We start from the raw sequence: 19,651 nt of genomic DNA, 5'->3' as shown, positions 1-19,651 counted from the left end.
GACAGATATATGTCATCTTCACAACAGATTCTGCTTTAACAAAAAAATTTGGATGTGTGACATTTCAAGAGAGTTGGATGCTTATTTCGCTTTCTTTAAGAGTTTTGTTTTTCAAAATAATGAACCCTATATGGGGGAGGTACCAGAAGAAATGGACGGATCTCTACTATCTCTATAACAGATCTTGTGTAGATGGAAATATTGAGATGTACTAGGTCTGAATGAAATCGAATGTTAATTTCGCATTTTATGAGCTTCATGGGTAGTCAAAAATTTAACCCTTTGTGGGAGAGGTATCAGAAGGAGTGGATTGATAATTCCCATCTCCACAAAAATATTTTGGTAGTAGAAATAATTGGATATGCGATATGTAGAGACCGGATGCTTAGTTGGGATTTTAAAATCGTTTTGATTATTCAGAACTATGACCCTTTGTTGGTGATGTACCAGAAGGAGTTCGCAGATATATATCATCTTCACAAAAGATCTTGTGTTAGCAAATATGTTAGTATGTGCGAAATTTGAAGAGAATTTAATGCTAATTTCGCTTTCTTTGAGCGTTTTGTTTTTCAAAATCCAGAACTCAATGTTGAGGAGGTACCAGAAGAAACGGATCTCTACCATCTTTCTAACAGATGTTCGGATGATAACTTCGCTTTTCATGAGCTTCATGGATATTTAAAATTTTGACACTTTTTGGGGGAGGTACCGGAAGGAGTGGACCGACATTGCCCATTTTTGCACCTGACATAGCACTGATGCAAATATTAGGATTTGAAAAGTTAAAATCGGGATATCCCCCCCTTCTCTGGGCAGTAAAATATTTTTTGAAAATTTCGATCCTTTTTGGGGGAGATATCAGAAGGATTGGACCAATATTGGCCATCTTTGAACTCGATCTAAATTTGATAATAATATTATGAAGTACCCAGTTTGAACCAAATCGAATATTCCCTTTCAGAGTTATCGTGCGCACCAGCCAGAACGACGGACATCGCTATATCGCCTCCAAATGTCCTACGACGGATTGGATCCTAAGAGGCCCTAGGTCTAAAACCGTTATTTCGATGAGGCACGTTTTGGCCGTATCAAATGATATATACCGTCTCTAGCCACATGTCTTAGGGTATAAAAAGCAATAATTTTTGTTAATAAACTAGTAAGGACTATATGATACCCTACACCTCTATGCATATTTAGTAGAGCTCTCGTAAAAGAAAGGTTTATGTTGGACATTTCTGAGCTCTATGAGATATCTGGTACAAAATATGATTATGGTAGAGTGCATATTCCGAAAGTTGGAGATTTAAACACCAAATCGAATGAAACATATATGGAGCTAGAGCTATATCTGAACCGATTTTCACCAAGTTTTCGCTCGGAATTGCAACTTTTCACTCACTTTGGGCTGAAATTTGCCATTTGGTGGACATGAAACCTTAAATCGGACGAAGATATATAGGGGAGCTATATCCAAATCTGAACCGATCTTGATAAAATTTGAATCATATATTGCTGGGCTGAATCTAATATCTGGTACTAAATATCAGTCTTGTATGTATATGTTACGAATGTAAGGGACTAAAACAACAACATCGGATGAAAATATATATGGGAGCTATATCTAAATTTGGACCGATTTTCAAAAATTTCAATAAGGTTCGTCCTTGAGCCAAATTAATGATATTTAGAAAATTTCATCTCATGCGACCTGCATTTTTTTTTTTGCAAAAGTACAAGGACGGGCGGACAGACGGACGGACATGCATAAATCGACTCAAAATGTGATTCTATGCTGATCACCAAAAGGAACTATGGGTCTATCTCGTTTCCTCCTCCAAGTCACAAACAAATGCACAAAGACATAATACCCTTACCACTATGTGGTGTAGGGTATAATTACCACATGTGGTGTAGGGTATAAACACTTTATTTATTTCTTAAAAATTTAGATTTTTATACCCTCCACCTTGGAAAGGAGGGTATATAACTTTGTCATTCCGTTTGTAACATCCTTAAATATTCATCGTAGACCCCATAAAGTATATATATTCATAATCAGCATTAAATTCTAAGTCAATTTAACGATGTCAGTCTGTCGGTCGGTTCGTCTGTCTATCTGTTGAAATCACGATACAGCCCACATTATTTGACTTAGAGCGCCAAAATTCAGCAGAGTAATTTGTATTGTGTCTAGGATGATTGGTATTGAAAAAGAGATATATCGGTCAACGTTTTGGTAAAGCCCCTATATAACGGTACCTCCCGATATTCGGTATTTTGATGATTTATGCCACAATTTTTCACGGATTTGACTGTAAATTGGTATTTGTAGGTCATAACGGGTCCTAGTTTGTGTGGCGAGATATTGCATGTATAGGTCCACGCTTTGGTATAGCTCCCATATAAAGGTACCTCCCAATATCCGGTATTTTGATTATTTTTGCCACATTTTTTCACGGGTTTGTCTGAAAATTGGTATTTGTAGGTCATAATGGGTTCTAGCTCCTTTGGCGAAATATTGCATTTATTGATCTCCGATTTGGTATAGCACCCATACAACGGTACCTCCCGATATTCGGTATTTTAATGGTTTTTGCCACATTTCTTCGCGGATTTGTCTAGAAATTGGTATTTGTTGGTCTTAATGGGTTCTAGCTCTTCTGGCGAAAAACTGTATGTATAGGTCCACGTTTTTGTATAGCCCCATATAGCCGAATTTCCCGACATTCGGTATTTTGATGACTTTTGGCACATTTTCCCATGAATATGTCTAAAATTTGGTAAATATGCTCTAATGTTTACTTTATCCTAAGGTGGAGTGTATGAAAATTTGGCCCGGCGGAACTTAATGTTTTTTTACTTGTTTTTCTAAATCCCTACAAATTTTCTTATAATTTCACTGAACAATAGCCAGTATGGGTTGTGGAAAATGTCAAGAGTACTTGTTTTTAAATCAAAACCCCAAAGCAAGTCTGTGTTCTTTAGTCAAATTAGGTGAAGGCTCTCTTATAGTTTTCTCCATCTATAATGGTACCCTTGACATATTTTTCGCAGTATTTAGGATAGATCTTTGAAATTTGGTAGGCGGTATTTTGACGATTTCGTATTTGAAGTTCCTAATGTACTACAGTCTATGACAGAAAATTCAATATGCACGTCCATGTCGTCGTATAGCGCCCATATAAGGGTACCTCCCTATATTCGGTTTTTTGATGATTTTAGCGACATTATGTACCGCAATCCTTTCAAGTTTGAATATCGTAATGGTCTATGAAACATATTGGTCCCTATATATCCCTATATAACGGTAACTCCCTAATCGATCTATATTTTTATGACTTTATCAGTATTATTGAAAAGATTTTTTTTTTTTTTTTGAAAATCTCGCTGTCGAACTCTTGTTTATAGTCACCACATTAATAGCTTATACAACTTAAATATTTATATTTATAGAGAGCGTGGTCATTGTATTGTAAAAATCCCTCAAAATTTAGTTTTGGCTTTAGGGAATATTTCCTCAGTGTACGCACACACATATTTTTTCGGTTCAACAAATGTCTTTATACCTAAAATGTAAGTTAGTACAGCAATGGCTAAAAAAATGTGAACTTTGCTATTTAGCAGGAGTGTATAGAGCTAGAGCATGCCGAGGGAGAATCACTGCAAAAGATGTAAATAGATAAACCAAGGCAAAGTTTTTTGTGTCATTTGAATACAAAAAGGAAAAGTAACATCTCTGTTTGAAAATAGAAGAAATGAAGAGGAATATCATGGCTACCACCAATGGATGGTTCTCAACAGTGACCTCCTAAAAAACGAAACCCTGAATCTCCGCTTACAAAAAATATTGAATCCTGGAATTTAGCCCACAATCAATCAATATACCAAAAAAGAAACCCGTTACAGGTTTAATTTCGTTAGTAAATTGTAATTTTTTAAGCTTTTTCTTCAGACATATCTCTCAGTTTAAATTAACTCATATTCGGAAGGCTTAGTAGAAATGGAAATAGCCGAAAACTTTTGTTAAAAAATTATAAATAGTTATTTACAGAAATAATACATTTCAGCGTTTTAAAAGATTACATCGCAAAGTAGCATAAATGGAAGGTGCAAATTCTGCCCCATCCCATGTTTCTTGAAATTTTCGTATTAGGATTCCATGGAATCCATTGATTTTGGGCATATAGTGTTTTAAAATTCTGCAGATAAATTATTTTGTTTGTGGATTCTTTTTGTCGAAAAATGTAGACCGATCATATAACCTATTTTCTGCGTCATTGGTTATAGATGTGATTCAAAGATCTCTATCAAATTTTAAAATGCGATCCTGAATGATGCGAAATATATCTCAAACTAATGGCGTCCCTTTTGTTATGGTAGAAACTACAGGGTGAGATGAAAAAACTGCAACCAACTTCAGACTGCTGTCATTTTTAAGCCACTCGTCCGACATCTGTTAAAATGTTTCCAGTGATAGCTCATTATATTGTTTACAAGCGTACAAAGGCATTTTGATGAGAATTTTCCAGAAAAAAAGTTATTCGTGATAGAATTCAAGCGTGATAGTGCGATTTCTTTATATTTGGCTGGAAAACCACAAGTGGCTATCTTTAGAGCACTCCAGCATATAAATGTGAATAAATATTTTGTGTCTTGGACCATCGCTCGTTACCGTTACCGTGATACTGGTAACGTAGCCTGACGTCAAGGAAGTGAACGAAAGAAAACAGCAATATCAGCAGAAATGGCCGACAAATGGCTCGTGAGCTGAACATATCGCAATATTCCAATTGGCAAGTATTGAAAAATGAGCTCGGGGTAAAGCCATTGGAATTCTAAAAAGTGCAAGAACTTACACCATAAAAGAAAGAAAATAGACACAAAAGAGCTAAAGAGTTGCTTCGCTTGGTGGAAAGTCTAGAACTCTCGAATTTGGTTTTCTCCGATGAGAAAACATTCATTGTCCAGCAGTTTGTAAACAAAAAAAAATGGCGGTGTTTACTTGCCAAAGAGGTCAGCTCAAAATGTGTTCCTTCGGTTGGCCACCAGAACTCAAAAACGCCGGCCATGGTAATGGTGGGGCGGGGCATCAGAATAAATCCCGAATATTATCGCGAAAGTATTCTGGAGGGTGTATTAAAGCCTGGGTACGCAAACATTTGGGCCGCAGACCTTGGACATGTCAACAGGATTCAACACCATCGCACTCAGCACGCACCACCCACGAATGGTTACAAAATAAGGTTGCTCGCTTCATTCCCAGCGCACATTGACCACCAAAATATCCGGATACCAATCCGTTGGACTATTGTGTCTGGAGTATTTTGAAGAGCAAGGTTGGCACAAAAAAATACCAAAGTATCGATCACCTCAAGCAAACGCTTCGTCGGGAATAGGCCAAAATACTGCAGAGCAACATTCGGGCAGCGTGTGACAGTTTCATTGACCGTTTGAGTGCCATAATTCGTGCCAAAGGTGACCAATTCAAACAAATCTAAACTTATTTTAAAAGTTGGTGCTATTTCCCACATTTTTTGCTTTCATTCGACAAAATTTAAAAAAAATGTAAAAATTATGGCGTTTGACTTTGTTACAATTTTTTCTATCTCAACCTGTATATAGATCCCCGTTTCATTACCGTCCGAAATTCTATATTATGAAGATTTTAGCCATATTTTTAATGAAATTGTTTACAATTCTGGCATTTTGATTCTGGTTTAAATTTTATTTATTGATGCACATTGTGGTAACCAAACCATCTGCCAAAAAATTGTCTTATTTTCATACATCGGTACATCCCAATATTCGGTAATTTCAATGTTTTGAACATATTTAAGATTGTTAGAAAGTAAAAGTATTGTTAAATCAAGTAAGCAAAGGCTATAGTCGTGCGGGGCCGACCATGTCATTTACATCTAAATAAAATCCAATGGTCATCCAAAATGCCAGACATCTTCCCTGTCCTTAACTCTCTTCTGATTCGAAATTCCGCGTCGATTAGTTTTCAATTGTGGCCCATAGAGCGACTACAAAATTAAAAAAAAAAAAATTGTTTAGTCCATTTGCACTTCTAAATGTACATCTTAAGAACAATGGGCTTCTATTCTGACCCTAACCCTACCCCCCTGCAAAATTTCGTGAGGATCGGACGATAATTGCGATATGCATATAATGCCCTCAAAACGTGGTTTTGGGGGGTGTAAAAATTTAGAAAAGTTTCAATTCAAAATTGTAAGTCAAATTGAAAAAATTGCATGCGATAAAAAATATGACAACAATTGAAAAAATCGACAAATGATATTCACTCTTTTATTGGTATTTTTTTAGATTTTATCGTTTTGTGGCAAGAGACCATTCCGAATTGATGGGAATTGTGAAAATCGGCCCAGCGGTTCTTGATTTATAAGCAGAATAAATAAGATAAATTCTTTTACATATATATTGTACCCATTCTTCTATATATCCGATTTCTTGACTATGAGCATCACTGTAATGGTCAGAAGTGATATTTTAATGTATTTTTGATTTGGCTGGGATTGAAAATATTCGCGTTTTGGTGGACATTTTCCTATTTTCTTACATAAAAGTTTGGGTCTATTTTACGAGCTAATTTCGGCCCACTTCTAAACTCTAACTCCATATTAATTTTCGCGTCGATTGGTTCATAATTGTGGCCTACACAGCAACTGCAAAATCAGGAAATTTTTCTGTTTTTGGTCCATTTCAACCCCTAGATATCGTGCGATCAATTCCAAAAACAATAGGGTTCTATTCTGACCATAACCCCACCTCCATTTTCAATTTCGTGAGGATCGGTTCATAATTGCGACCTGTAGCTTGATTACAAATTAATATGGACAGACGGACGGACGGACATACATAGCTAGATCGACTCAGCTCGGCGAGATAGGAAGATCCATATACTTTCGTATGTGGGAAATCAATATTTCGTGGTGTTACATAATTTTTGGCCCAATCAAACTTATAATACCCCCAATACATAGTGTTGTAGGGTATAATAATTTGTAACATATATATTTGGAAATATTTTCAAATGCATTATAAGAGGTTATCTTAGTATATATTTTCCATTTTTTAAGTTCCCGTTCTTTTTCACTTTTCAGTCATGTCAACATATCAAGATCCCATACCCGGGTGGACGGATAACCTTTATGGTCCCTCTGGATTGTGCACATGGTCTGCCAGAGGTTTGGTTCGATGTATTTATGGAAATGCCAAATGTAAGGCGAATATGGTACCGGCAGATTATTGTGTCAATGCTATGATATCATGTGCCTGGGATGTTGCCAGGAGGTAGGAAGAAATAAATTGATCTTATAATTACTGAGTAAAAGAAAATATTACTCTTTTGCAGATATGAGTTGTCGAAAATTGACAAAGATCACCGGCGAGAGCTACCTGTTTACAATTACATATTTGAACGCAACAATTTGACATGGGGTCAATATATGCATTTATCACGCAAAGGTTTTCACGAACCATTCGAAAAAGTGTTGTGGTAAGTTTTGATGTTCGCATTTTCTATTCAGATAGGTATTTCTATACCCTCCACCATAGTACGGAGGGTATATTAAGTTTGTCATTCCGTTTGTAAAACCTCAAAACACATTAGACCCCACAAAGTATATACTTCTTGATCAGCATACAATTCTATGTAGATTTATCAATGTCCTTCCGTCTATTCGTATGTTCGCCTGTCCGTCTGTGGAAATCACACTACCTTCCGAACGAAATGAAGTAGATTGATAAAATTTTACTCAAATGTTTATTATGCCTGCAAGACGTTTGATATTTAAAATGGGCCATGTAGGTCCACGTCTTCGTATAGCCCCCATATAACGGTACCTCCCGATATTCGGTATTTTGATGATTTTTGCGACAATATTCACCGGAATAATAGATAATAAGTAATAGATACTACAAATTTGGTATTTGAAGTTCGAAATGGATACTACAGCCTAAGACAGAAAATTGTCTATGAAGGTCCATGTCTTCGTATAGCCCCCTATAGAACGGTACCACCCGATATTCGGTATATTGATCATTTTAGCGACATTATTCACCAGAATTGTTTCAAATTTGGTATTTGAAGATCGTAATAGATACTACAGCCTAAGACAGAAAGTTATCTGTGCAGGTCCACGTCTTCGAAAAGCCCCATATAAAGGCACCTCCCGATATCCAGTATTTTGATGATTTTAGCGACATTATTCATCGGAGTTGTTTCAAATTTGATATTTGAAGTTCGTAATGGATACTGCAATCTTAGGCAGAAACTTGTCTGTGCAGGTCCACATTTAATTATAACCCCCATATAAAAGTACCTCCCTATATTGATGGTTTTAGCTACATTATTCACCGATTTTTTTTTTTCAAGTTTCGCATTTCAATATTTTAATAGCTTATGACAAATGTTGCCTATGCAGGCCCACGTCCCTAACATTATAGCTACATTTGGTATTTTTTAATTTTTTACAGAATACGGGTTTTATTTTATTTTATTTATTTATTTTTTTATACCCTACACCACAAGGTGGTCAGGGTATTATGTCTTTGTGCATTTGTTTGTAACCCATAGTTCCTTTTGATGATCTGCATAGAATCACATTCTGAGTCGATATATGCATGTCCGTCCGTCCGTCTGTCCGTCTGTCCATGTATTTTTGTAAACAAAGTACAGGTCGCATTTATTGCCCGATCCAGATGAAATTTTGCACAGATCATTTGTTTGGCCCAAGGTCAAAATTTAGATATAGCTCCCATATATATCTTCGTCCGATTTGCCTTTTATTGTGCACCAAACGTGTAATATCAGCCCGAATTGTATGGAATTTTGCACATACAACCAAATTAGGCCTGAAAATATTTGTGCCAAATTTGATCGAAATCGGTTCAGATATAGCTATAGCTCCCATATATATTGTTCATCCGATTTGTTATTTTTGTCCACCGCCGCCGTAATATGCATTCTGCAACAACAATATTTAGGGAAATATATCAAATACAGCTCAGGAATACATTTGCAAAATTTTATCGAGATCGGTTCAGATTTGGATATAGCTCCTATATATAACTTCGTCCGATTTACCTTTTATTGTGCACCAAACGTCTAATATTTGTCCAAATGGGATGGAATTTGGCACATACAACCGAATTGAGTCTAGAAGCTAGTATGTCAAATTTGGTGAAGATCGGTTCAGATATAGCTATAGCCTCCATATATATTATTCATCCGATTTGTTATATTTGTTACCCACAACCATAATATGCACTTCGTAACAACAATATTCAGGGAAATATATCAAATAAAGCTCAGAAATATCTTTGCCAAATTTTATCGAGATCGGTTCAGATTTGGATATAGCTCCCATATATATATTTATCCGATTTCAAATTAATTGTGCACCAAATGGTCAATACAAGTCCGAATTTAAAAGATACAAATGCTTCGGCATATATATTCCTTTGAATTTTAAATTATAATTATAATCATAGCGTATATGATTGAATTCTCCTATAAAAACTTTTAATTGTTATGTGGAGCTCTACTAAATTAGCAAAGTGGTGTAGGGTATCATAAAGTCGGCCCCGCCCGACTTTAAGACTTTCTTTACTGTTTTTTTTTTTTTTGAAAATTGCCAAATTCGTTCTAAATGGTGGAGGTAATTCAAAATCCGTCCCGGCCGAACTTACAGCTTTTTTACTTGTTATTTTTTTTTTTACGCCAAATTCCGAATTATGTTTGGTGTGGTTTTAAATTCTCGAAATTTGTAGGTTTTAAAAATTAGGTTTCTTTTAATTACGTCGTTTTAAAGGACGGAGTAACTTCCAAAATTTTAACATTTTTGTCTCCAATTTTTGCAACTCCATTTTGAACAAAACAACAGCCATTTTTATGCTAAATCATCTCTAAACGCTGCCAATAATAACTAACAATGAAAATACTTGGCAAAAGTTGTTGTTCTTTTTTTTTGGCCAGTAATTTTATCTGCAATGTTATATCGATTGAATCTAAAACCGATACATCGTCATTTAGATATTCCGCAAACACTCTCAAAAATGCCAAAAATCAAGCCATAACAAATAATGGTCAGCGATAACATCACACAAACTTTAGGACACACACTCACACACCAATGTACACATGGTGTTTGTGTGTGTGTGTGTGGACCAAAATACACTTATAAACAAACAAAATCCAGAATAGATTTTCATATTTTTGTCGTTGTGAGTTTTAATATGCTATTACTGCTACTACGTGTGCAAGCTTGATCAGCTTATTTGTACCCTACAGTGTGCGAATACATTGGGTGTGAAAACTCCGATGTGCAAGTGGACTCATATTGACAATTTTTGCAAAGAGAAGTTATATATTTAGTAAGTTCGCGAACAAGTTATTTGACTGGGGAAAGCATATAAATTTCCTAAGTTACTGAAAGCGGTAGATGTCATTATATGCTCAACCATATGACTAGAGAGGGCATATATCATTTGATACGGCCAAAACGTACCTCATCAAAATAATCGTTTAAGATCCTAGGTGTCTTTGGACCATATCCGTCTTGGGACATTGGAGTTGATCTAGCGGTGTCCGTCCGTCCGACTGTCTGTCTGTATGTCTGGCTGATGCACACGATAACTCTCGAAGGGAATATCCGATTTAGTCTAAACTTGGTACATCATAATATTATTATGAAACTTAGATCGAGTTCAGAGATGGGTACATCCCCCACAAAAGGTCGAAATTTAAAAAAATACTGTTCGATTATTTAAATTGATTTTGACTTCTGTTATGATTATTCAAACTCTTGACCCTTTATGGAGTGGGTTTTGAAAGAATAATATAAATATAATCGATCGAAATATTCAATTTTCATACTTCATTTAATAAAAATAAAATTTTTGGTATGGGCATATAAAAATTCCACATTAGTCTCATGTTTCTGGTTAAGAGGGATATATTCAAATAGAAATTTGTAAAGAATCGCTGACATGCTTCGCAAGTTATGACAAATAAAATTATTGGAAATTATGCCGCTTTTGTGGGTGAGGTACCAAAAGGGGTTCGAATACATCATCTTCACAACAGATATTGTATCAGCAAAAATCTTTGTATGTGTAAAATTTGTTTTTCCACATCTTGAAACCTATGTGTTGCAGGTAGCAAAAGAAAGGGTCCGATCTTCACCATCTTTATAACATATCTTGTGTTGATGGAAATAATGAGCTAAACCAAGTCTGGAATGGAATCGGATGTTAATTTTGTTTTTATGAGCTTCATGGGGGAGGTATCAGGCTGAGTGGACCGATATATCCCATCTTCACAACAGATCTTGTGTTAGTAGAAATAATGGGCTGTGTGAAATATAAAAATACTTGATGCTTATTTCGGATTTTATAAACGTTTTGGTTAAGAGAATCGGATGTTAATTTCGCGTTTTATGAGCTTAATGGATATTTAAAATTTCGACCTTTTGTGGGGAAAGCACCAGACCTTGGGCTCATAAAACATAAAGATGTGTGAAATTTGAAGACAGTCGGACTCTTACATCACATTTTATAAGAGTTGTAATAATTAATTAATTTGACCCTTTGTGGGGGCGGTATTGTCCATTTTCGCACCTGACGTAGCATTGGCGCAAATATTAGGATTTGCAAAGTTGGAGCAAATTCGGATTGTCGTTGATCTTTCTGTGCAGAAAATATATTTTTTTGAAAATTTCGACCTTTTGTGGGGGAGGTACCAGAAGGAGTGGACCGATATTGCCCATCTCCGAACTCGATCTAAGTTTGGCAAAATCGTTTGAGTACGTAATTGGCAAAAATCCTATGTCTAATGCTGAATTTGGATTGAATTTTTTTTATAACTGTGAGCATACACAATATGGAGGGTATATTTAGTTTGTCATTCCGTTTGTAACTTATCGTTAAATATTTAATTTTAGACCAACCAAAGACGATTTAGCCCTGTCCGTCTGTTGCAATCACGCAAGACTCAAAACGAATTAAGATAGGAAGCTAAACTTTTGCACAGATCAGTCTTTTGTCTGCAGACAGGTCAAGTTTGAAGATGGGCTATATGGGTCAAAGATATCGTATAGCCCCCATGTAACGATACCTCCGATATTCGGTACATTGATGATTTTAGCCACATTTTCCAATGGAATTGTCTAAAAGTAGACACGAGGAGTTCCTTCCGAGTACTTTAACCCATGCACGTCTTCATATAGCCCTCATATAACGGTTTTCCTTTGACCAGTATTTTTCGACAAAATTTTTATGGTAAATTTTCAAAATTCTTTAAAATTGTGGAGGGTTTTAAAAGTTTGTCGTGTTGAAAATGTGTTTTTTTTTAATTTCAAAATTTGTCGAAATTAATTTTAAACGCGGTCAAAACGTAAAATTATGTATGTGGCCTAATCTACATAAGAGCCTTAAGAAACAGAAACTCATTTGGGTTTTTGGTTTCCAAATGAGTACTATCAGGTCTACTTGGACTTTCCCCAACACAGACTGAGATTTTGCAGGAAATTTAGAAAAAGTGCTAAGTTTTGCAAAAAATAACGAAAATTAATATAGGAATTTCTTTGGCTGAGAGACTTATAATAATTCTTCCTTTAACACTCTCTCCAAAAATTATTTTATAAAAGGAGATTTTGATTTGCAGTGAAAACGGGTTAAATTACCAGGGGAAAAATAAAACATTTTTACTTTGAAAGAGAATCATCAATATCGGTCCACGATACCCCTGATATTCGGTACTTTGGTGATTTCACGCAAGTTTTTCAATAGAATTGTCTAAAATCCACAATAGGAGTTCTTTGTGAGCACATTACCCCCTGGAAGAGAATTGTCTATATGGGTACACGGTACACGGTACACGGTACACGGTGTCTATATGGGTACACGGTACACGGTATAACGGTTTCTCCCAATATTCGGGTGATTTTAGCCACATTTTCAACGGAATTATCTGAAAATCCTTACAAGGAGTACTTTTTTCGCTAGAGGAGGAACACGTCTTCGTATAGTCCCCATGTAACCGTTTTCATTTGAGCGGTATTTTCCGACGATTTTTTTTTTTTAAATTGTTTAAGTTTCTTCCAAATGGTGGAGGGTATAAAATCTGGTGGAGGTTCATAATCTGCTGGATTTTTGTGTTACACAGTCTACTAGAGCATTTTGAGACTTGTTCAATTCTTATTGATCATGGACCCTCTATTACCATAACTGTGAGATTTTCTATGAATTTATTTTTTAATTCTCTGAAATACTCAACTAAAAAAGCTACGAATAGTGAACTGCATTGTCACCCATACCCACGTAATTTTGTTTTTAATTTGACATTTTTAAACTCCATTGTTTCCTCTCTCTCTCTCCCTGCTGATGTGGCTGATGATGATGCTGATGCCATTTTTTCGATGACCAGGTGTTTTTCATACATTATAATACCATGGAAGCCATTACACTATGCTGCCTCCATTGTACTGCATCATTTGCCGGCCTACATATTGGATTTAATTGCCCTAGTTACAGGTCAAAAACGCATGTAAGTTTACCAATAGAGTCTGCCATCGAGCCATCCGGCCGGCCAGCCAGTCATTCTGTCAACCATTCAAATTCACTTCAATTGTTCGGCCAGTGGCATCATTTTCTGTCACATAACCAGTTTTACTGCTAACCTATTTTTATCGTTTTCTGCTTTTTCAGATACATAAAGGCCTATGCAAAGATTACCAAAATTATTTATATGATGTCCTGGTTCGGCCTCAAGCATTGGTCATTTGCCAATCGTAATGTCACCGAGTTGGATGAACTATTGACGGGCAAAGAGAAACAATATTTGCAATTCAACATAAGCACCATCAATTGGACGGATTATTTTCGTTCGTATCTGAGCGGCATCCGGCGATATGTCTTCAAGGATAAAGAGAATAAATTGGAAAAGCGCAAAACTTTTTATCGAAGGTAAAATTGTTTTTCATTTCATTTTTTTGTTTTGGATTTGGATTTTAATTACTTTTTAATTGTTATTATTTTATTTTTTTTTTGCACAAGGAGAAAATAATTAATATATGTTGTTTTTAATATGATATGAGTTTTATGTTAAGGACATATATGAGTATACATTAAAAAGGAGATACAACAGTAGGATATTGTTGAGTATAAAATAAAAACGCAGGTTTAAAAACGTAATGAGATTTTGAAAGAGAGCCAACTAAGGCATATGATTCGCAGGTCTCGTGAGTGGGAAAATCAATTCAAAAAACTGGAAACGTTGTTGTTTTTTATTGTTGACCTGTATATTGATTCTTATTAACTTTATTTTGGCTTAAGGTCAATTGAAAAACATCAGTGTTTTATTTTTATTATTTTGATTTTTATTTTCCGATATTTCGACTGTCTTTGACAGTCATCTTCAGGGAAAAATTTTTATTGAGAAAAGCAACAGTCTTGTTTCACCGTCTATGCATATATATTTTTTTTTAATGTAAAAATGCCAATTAAGTAATTTTCCAAAAGTTTTCGGTTAGTATTGTCATGTACCAAAAATGGGAGCTACATTGTTTTTTCTAAGTATCGTAAAACATTTTATTTGAATTATCCTTAGGTGGAGCTATTCCAAAAAATGGATTCTGGATTGATTCTGGATGTGATAAAAGAGGTCTTTGTCAAATTGCAATTCTATATCGTAAATGCAAGAAAATATATCTCAAACTATAAGAGTCCTTTGTATATGGTAAAAACTATACAGGGTGAGATAAAGTCAAACGCCACCATTTTAATTTTTTTTTTTTAAATTTTATAGAGTGAAAGCAGAAAATCGTAATGTCATCAAATGTTAGAATAAGTTTAGATTTGTTGGAATTGGTAACCTTTGGTACGAATTATGCCAATAAAACCGCCACACGCTGACCGAATATTGATCTGCGGTATTTTGCCCCTTTCCCGGCGAAGCGCTTGCTTGAGGTGATCCGCACATTGGAATTTTTTAATGCCAACCTTCCTTTCCAAAATACTCCCGACACAATAGTACAACGGATTTGTATCCGGAGATTTTGGTGGCCATTGTATGCTGGAAATGAAGCGATGAACCCCATTTTGTAACCATTATTGGGTGGCGCGTGCTGAGTGCGATGCTGCTGAGTCCTGTTGGAATGTCTTAGGTCTGCGGCCAAAATGTTCGAGTGACCAAGGCTTTAATACACCCTTCAGAATATTTTCGCTGTAATATTCGGCACTTATTTTGATGCCACGGTCGACAAATACGAGCGGAAAGCGACCACCGGCTGTTATGGCAGCCCACACCATCCCCTTTAGTTCTGGTGGCCAACCGAAGGTTCACATTTCCAGCTGAACTCTTTGGCGAGTACAAACGATCATTTTGCTTGTTTACTAACTGCTGGACAACGAATGTTTTCTCATCGGAGATGGAGAAAAATAAATTCGGCAGTTCACCACTTTCAGCCAAGCGAAGCATCTCTTTAGCTCTTTTGAGTCTATTTTCTTTCTGTTGCGGTGTAAGTTCTTGCACTTTTTGGAATATCAATGGCTTTACCCCGAGCTCATTTTTCAATATTTACCGAATGGAATATTGCGATATGTTCAGCTCATGAGCCATTTTTCGGCCATTGCGACGCGGGTTTCGATCAAGTCGCTTCTTTACTTTTCGTACCATTTCTAGTGATGTTGCTGTTTTTTTCCGTCCACTTCCTTGAAGTCGGGCTACGCTACCAGTAACACGGTAACGAGCGATGGTACGAGACACAAAAAAATTATTCACATTTAAATGCAGGAGTGCTCTAACGATAGCTACTTGTGGTTTTCTAGCCAAATATTCCAGCTATCACTGGAATAATCTTAACAGCTGTCGGATGAGTGACTTAGAGATGACAGCAGTCTGAAGTTGGTTGTAGTTTTTTAATCTCACCCTGTTGTTCGCCATCAACAACCGTGAAATCGTATGAGGATAAATATGGAAGCCATATCCAAAGGATAAATATGGAAGCTATATCCAAAGCTGAACCGATCTCCACGTATTTCTGAGCTGTAAATGATACCCGGTACCAAAAATCACTGTTGTGGGGTCCATATAACGAATGCGAAGGATTTAAACACCAAATCGGATCGAACACATGTATGGGAACTATAGCTATTTTTGACCCGATTTTCAACAAATTTGAAGCACTTGCTTCTAGGCTAGATTAGGCCAGAAGTGCCAAAATTCAAGTCATTAGTCATTTTGTGCCAATAAATCGGATGATATCGGATATAGATATAGCCAAATCTGAACCGATCTCGATTAAATTTGTTCGATGTATTTCTGAGCTGTATCTAATATCCGTTACGAATGTGAGGGACTTAAACACTAAATCAAATAAAACATATATCTGGGAGCTGTAGCTATATCAAAGCCGATGTTCTCCAAATTTAAAGTACTTATTTCTAGGCTGATTTCGGCTGGATGTGCCTTTTTGGGCGAACATTACACATTTGGCGCACAATAAAATTGAAATCGGACATAGATATATATGGGAGCTATATCTAAATTTGAACCGATTCTCATCAACTTCGCTTCGTCTTTCGGCCAAATAGATATTTTTTGGAAAATTTCATCTCAATCGGATAATAATTGCGACCTGCATTTGTTCACAAAAAATTCTTAGACAGACAGAATTTGATTCAAAAGTAGCAATTTGTCTATCTGGTCTCTTCCACCATGTTCCAAACAAATGCACAAAGACATAACGCCCCGACCACAGTTTGGTGTTTTTCATACTTCAATACTTCGCTTCATTCCTCTGATACCTCCCATACATAGGTGGCAATCAAGAACTTATATATCTCATAAAAATGGTGGGAATAGCGAATATGGCCTAAATTTAAAAACTCAACATTGAAGTGGACTATTTCGGAACAATTTTCCGTATTACCTCAAAAAAGTCAAAATTTTTTATAAAAGTACCCAAATCTCCGAACATTGTGCCAAGTGATATTTCTACCAATATTTGAGCGTATGTTAAGATGGGATCTATTGATTCAAAGTCTATGGATTCTCCTTTGAAAGCAGTAATAACTTTGTAAGTTTTGGAATCCCCTGTACCTAACTCTCTTCTGATGCGAAATTCCGTGACGATTAGTTTTCAATTTTTGTCTATAGAGCGACTACAAAATTCGAACCCCTAAATGTAAATCTTAAGAACAATAGGCTTTAATTCTGACCCTAACCCTACCCCCATGCAAAATTTCGGGAGGATCGGACGATAATTGCGACATGTATATATATAATACCCTCAAAACTTAGTGTTGCAGGGTGTAAAAATTTAAAAAAAAATACAATTCAAAATTGTAAGTCAAATGGAAAATATCATGCGATAAAAAATATGACAAAAATTGAAAAAAGGAACAAAAGATATTCACTTTTTTATTTGTTCATCCTAGTCTGGCAAAAGATCTTTCCAATTGATGGGAATTTTGAAAATCGGCCCAGCGGTTTTTGACATATAAGCAGAATAAATAAGACATATTTCTTTTACGTATATATTGTTCCTATTTTGCTATATATCAGATTTCTTGGCTATCAGCATCACTTTAATGGTCAGAAGTGACCTTTTAATGTACTTGTGATTTGGCTGGGATTAAAAATATTCGCGGTTTAGTGGAAATTTTCTATTTCCTTAATAAAAGTTAGAGTCTATTTTACCCGCTAAATATTGTCCGATGGCCACCCAAATTGGTAGGCCTACTAACTCCTAATTCCATGTAAATTTTCGCGTCGATTGGTGCATAATTATGGCTTATAGAGCAACTGCAAAATCAGGAAATTTTTCAGTTTTTGGTTCAGTTCAATTTCGTGAGGATCGGGTCATAATTGCGACCTGTAACTTGATTACAAATTAACATGGGCGGACGGACATACACAGCAAGATCGACCCACCTCGGCGAGATAGGAAGATCCATATATCCATATAAGTGTGAAACAAATATTTCGAGGTGTTACATAATTTTTGGCCCAATCAAACTTATAATACCCCCAACACATAGTGTTGTAGGGTATAAAAATTTATTCACTTTTTACGGGGCAAGGCTCCCCCAATGTTAAAAAAATTTTCAATAGTTATAATTCGCACCAAATGTTTTATTTTAATTATGTGTGTTTGTGTTTCTGTTCTGTTCTGTTCTTTTTTTTTTTTTTTTTTTTTTTGATTTGCTCCAACTTTTCAAAATTTTTGATAATGAAACCCTGCTACTCTCGTTATCTTTTCAGAATACTTTTCTTACACAACCTGCTGAAGACCTCAGTTGGCATTACGCTCATTATGTATCTCGTTAAGTTATATTTCAAGATATTTAAGGTCATACCAAAAATAAAGTTTTAAATATGAGTACCTTTGCTAACTCATATCAATTTTTCAATAGCATCAACATCAGCTACTACCTTGAAAATGCCCAAAACAAACCAAAAAAAAATTCTGTCCCAACCACGAAAATATGTAAAAATTCCAAGACCAACAACGAAGCCACAAACTACATTAAGACCCCCTACACCATCTTAGGACATTCCTAATGATGATAATTATGACACTATGCTCCTGTAATGACCATCATTATTGATAGTCCTGTTGTCCTTGCCTTGCTTCTGAAAATTTCTATCTTCAACAATAAATTATTTGACTTGGTGTTCTGTAATTATGAGAAAAACAAGAATAAATGTGTTTTTAATCTTTGGTAAATTTTCTTGAGTATGCTTTATTAAGATGTACGTACGTAGACACATACATATATATTTGATAAGTATGTTTGTTGGTCTGTCCTTTAAGCATTTGACTATAATTAATGAACTTTTCTAAGTTGCAGAGAAGAAAAAAGACTAGCATGAAAATAGTTTCAATAAATTACATGGTTTATATAAATGATATGGTATGGCTTTTTGCTGGCAAGTCTAGTCGTTTATTGGTTTTACCTGATAAAGTGAGTAGGAAAGAATGACAGATAGATATGTGCTAGATGAAGGGAAAAGGATTTAATGGGATATTTTTATATTTAAGAAGAGTTATTTATGAAAACAAAATACCAAATTTAGCCTACATAGGATTTTTAGAAGGGAAGTAAACTAGGAAAGTCAAAGAAATCTTCACGAAGGTCTAAAATTTCGAATAATCGCAACGTTAATATAATTTGAAAAAGAAACGATTGAAGATGGAATAGAACATACCAATCCTTCCGGTAATTCCCCACGAACATTTTGAATACTTACAGGACCTTGCGTGAAAATGGAATATATCAAACCACTATTTCTGGTACCGATTTTAATTTTTACAAACACAAGATCAGCTTTGAAGATGGGATATATCGGTCCAATCCTCCTGGTAAGTCCCCCACCTATTTTTTAAATCACTTGCAAAAAATAGAAAAAAATATTATGCTCTACTTATTTCCATCCCTTTTTATTGTTGGTAATACAGAGTGAGATGAAAAAAAAAACTGCAACCAACTTCAGATTGCTGACATTTCTAAGCCACTCGTCCGACAGCTGTTAAAATGATTCTCGTGACAGCACATTTTGGTGAATTTTGCAGAAAATAAGTTATTCGTGATGGAATTCAAGTGCGACAGTGTGATTTCT

The 19,651-nt window shown here is 35.5% G+C and overlaps 1 protein-coding gene across 1 annotated transcript in view; it reads left to right on the top strand.

Moving 5' to 3' along the window:
• LOC101890000 (fatty acyl-CoA reductase wat) overlaps positions 1–18,758 on the top strand; it is a 32,476-nt gene extending 13,718 nt beyond the window's left edge. The window contains exons 7-11 of the mRNA XM_059130414.1: positions 7,128–7,317; positions 7,379–7,522; positions 13,454–13,573; positions 13,735–13,992; positions 18,293–18,758. Of these exons, the coding sequence (XP_058986397.1) occupies positions 7,128–7,317; positions 7,379–7,522; positions 13,454–13,573; positions 13,735–13,992; positions 18,293–18,404 (824 nt within the window). The 3' untranslated portion in view covers positions 18,405–18,758. The remainder of the gene's footprint in view (positions 1–7,127; positions 7,318–7,378; positions 7,523–13,453; positions 13,574–13,734; positions 13,993–18,292) is intronic.
• The last annotated feature ends 893 nt before the right edge of the window (positions 18,759–19,651 follow it).

Source organism: Musca domestica, unplaced genomic scaffold (genome assembly GCF_030504385.1).
Source record: "Musca domestica strain aabys unplaced genomic scaffold, Musca_domestica.polishedcontigs.V.1.1 74, whole genome shotgun sequence".
In the NCBI taxonomy this organism is placed as follows: Eukaryota; Metazoa; Arthropoda; class Insecta; order Diptera; family Muscidae; genus Musca; species Musca domestica.
Note: the sequence above shows the minus strand (reverse complement) of the source record. Positions and strands in the feature narration are given on the sequence as shown.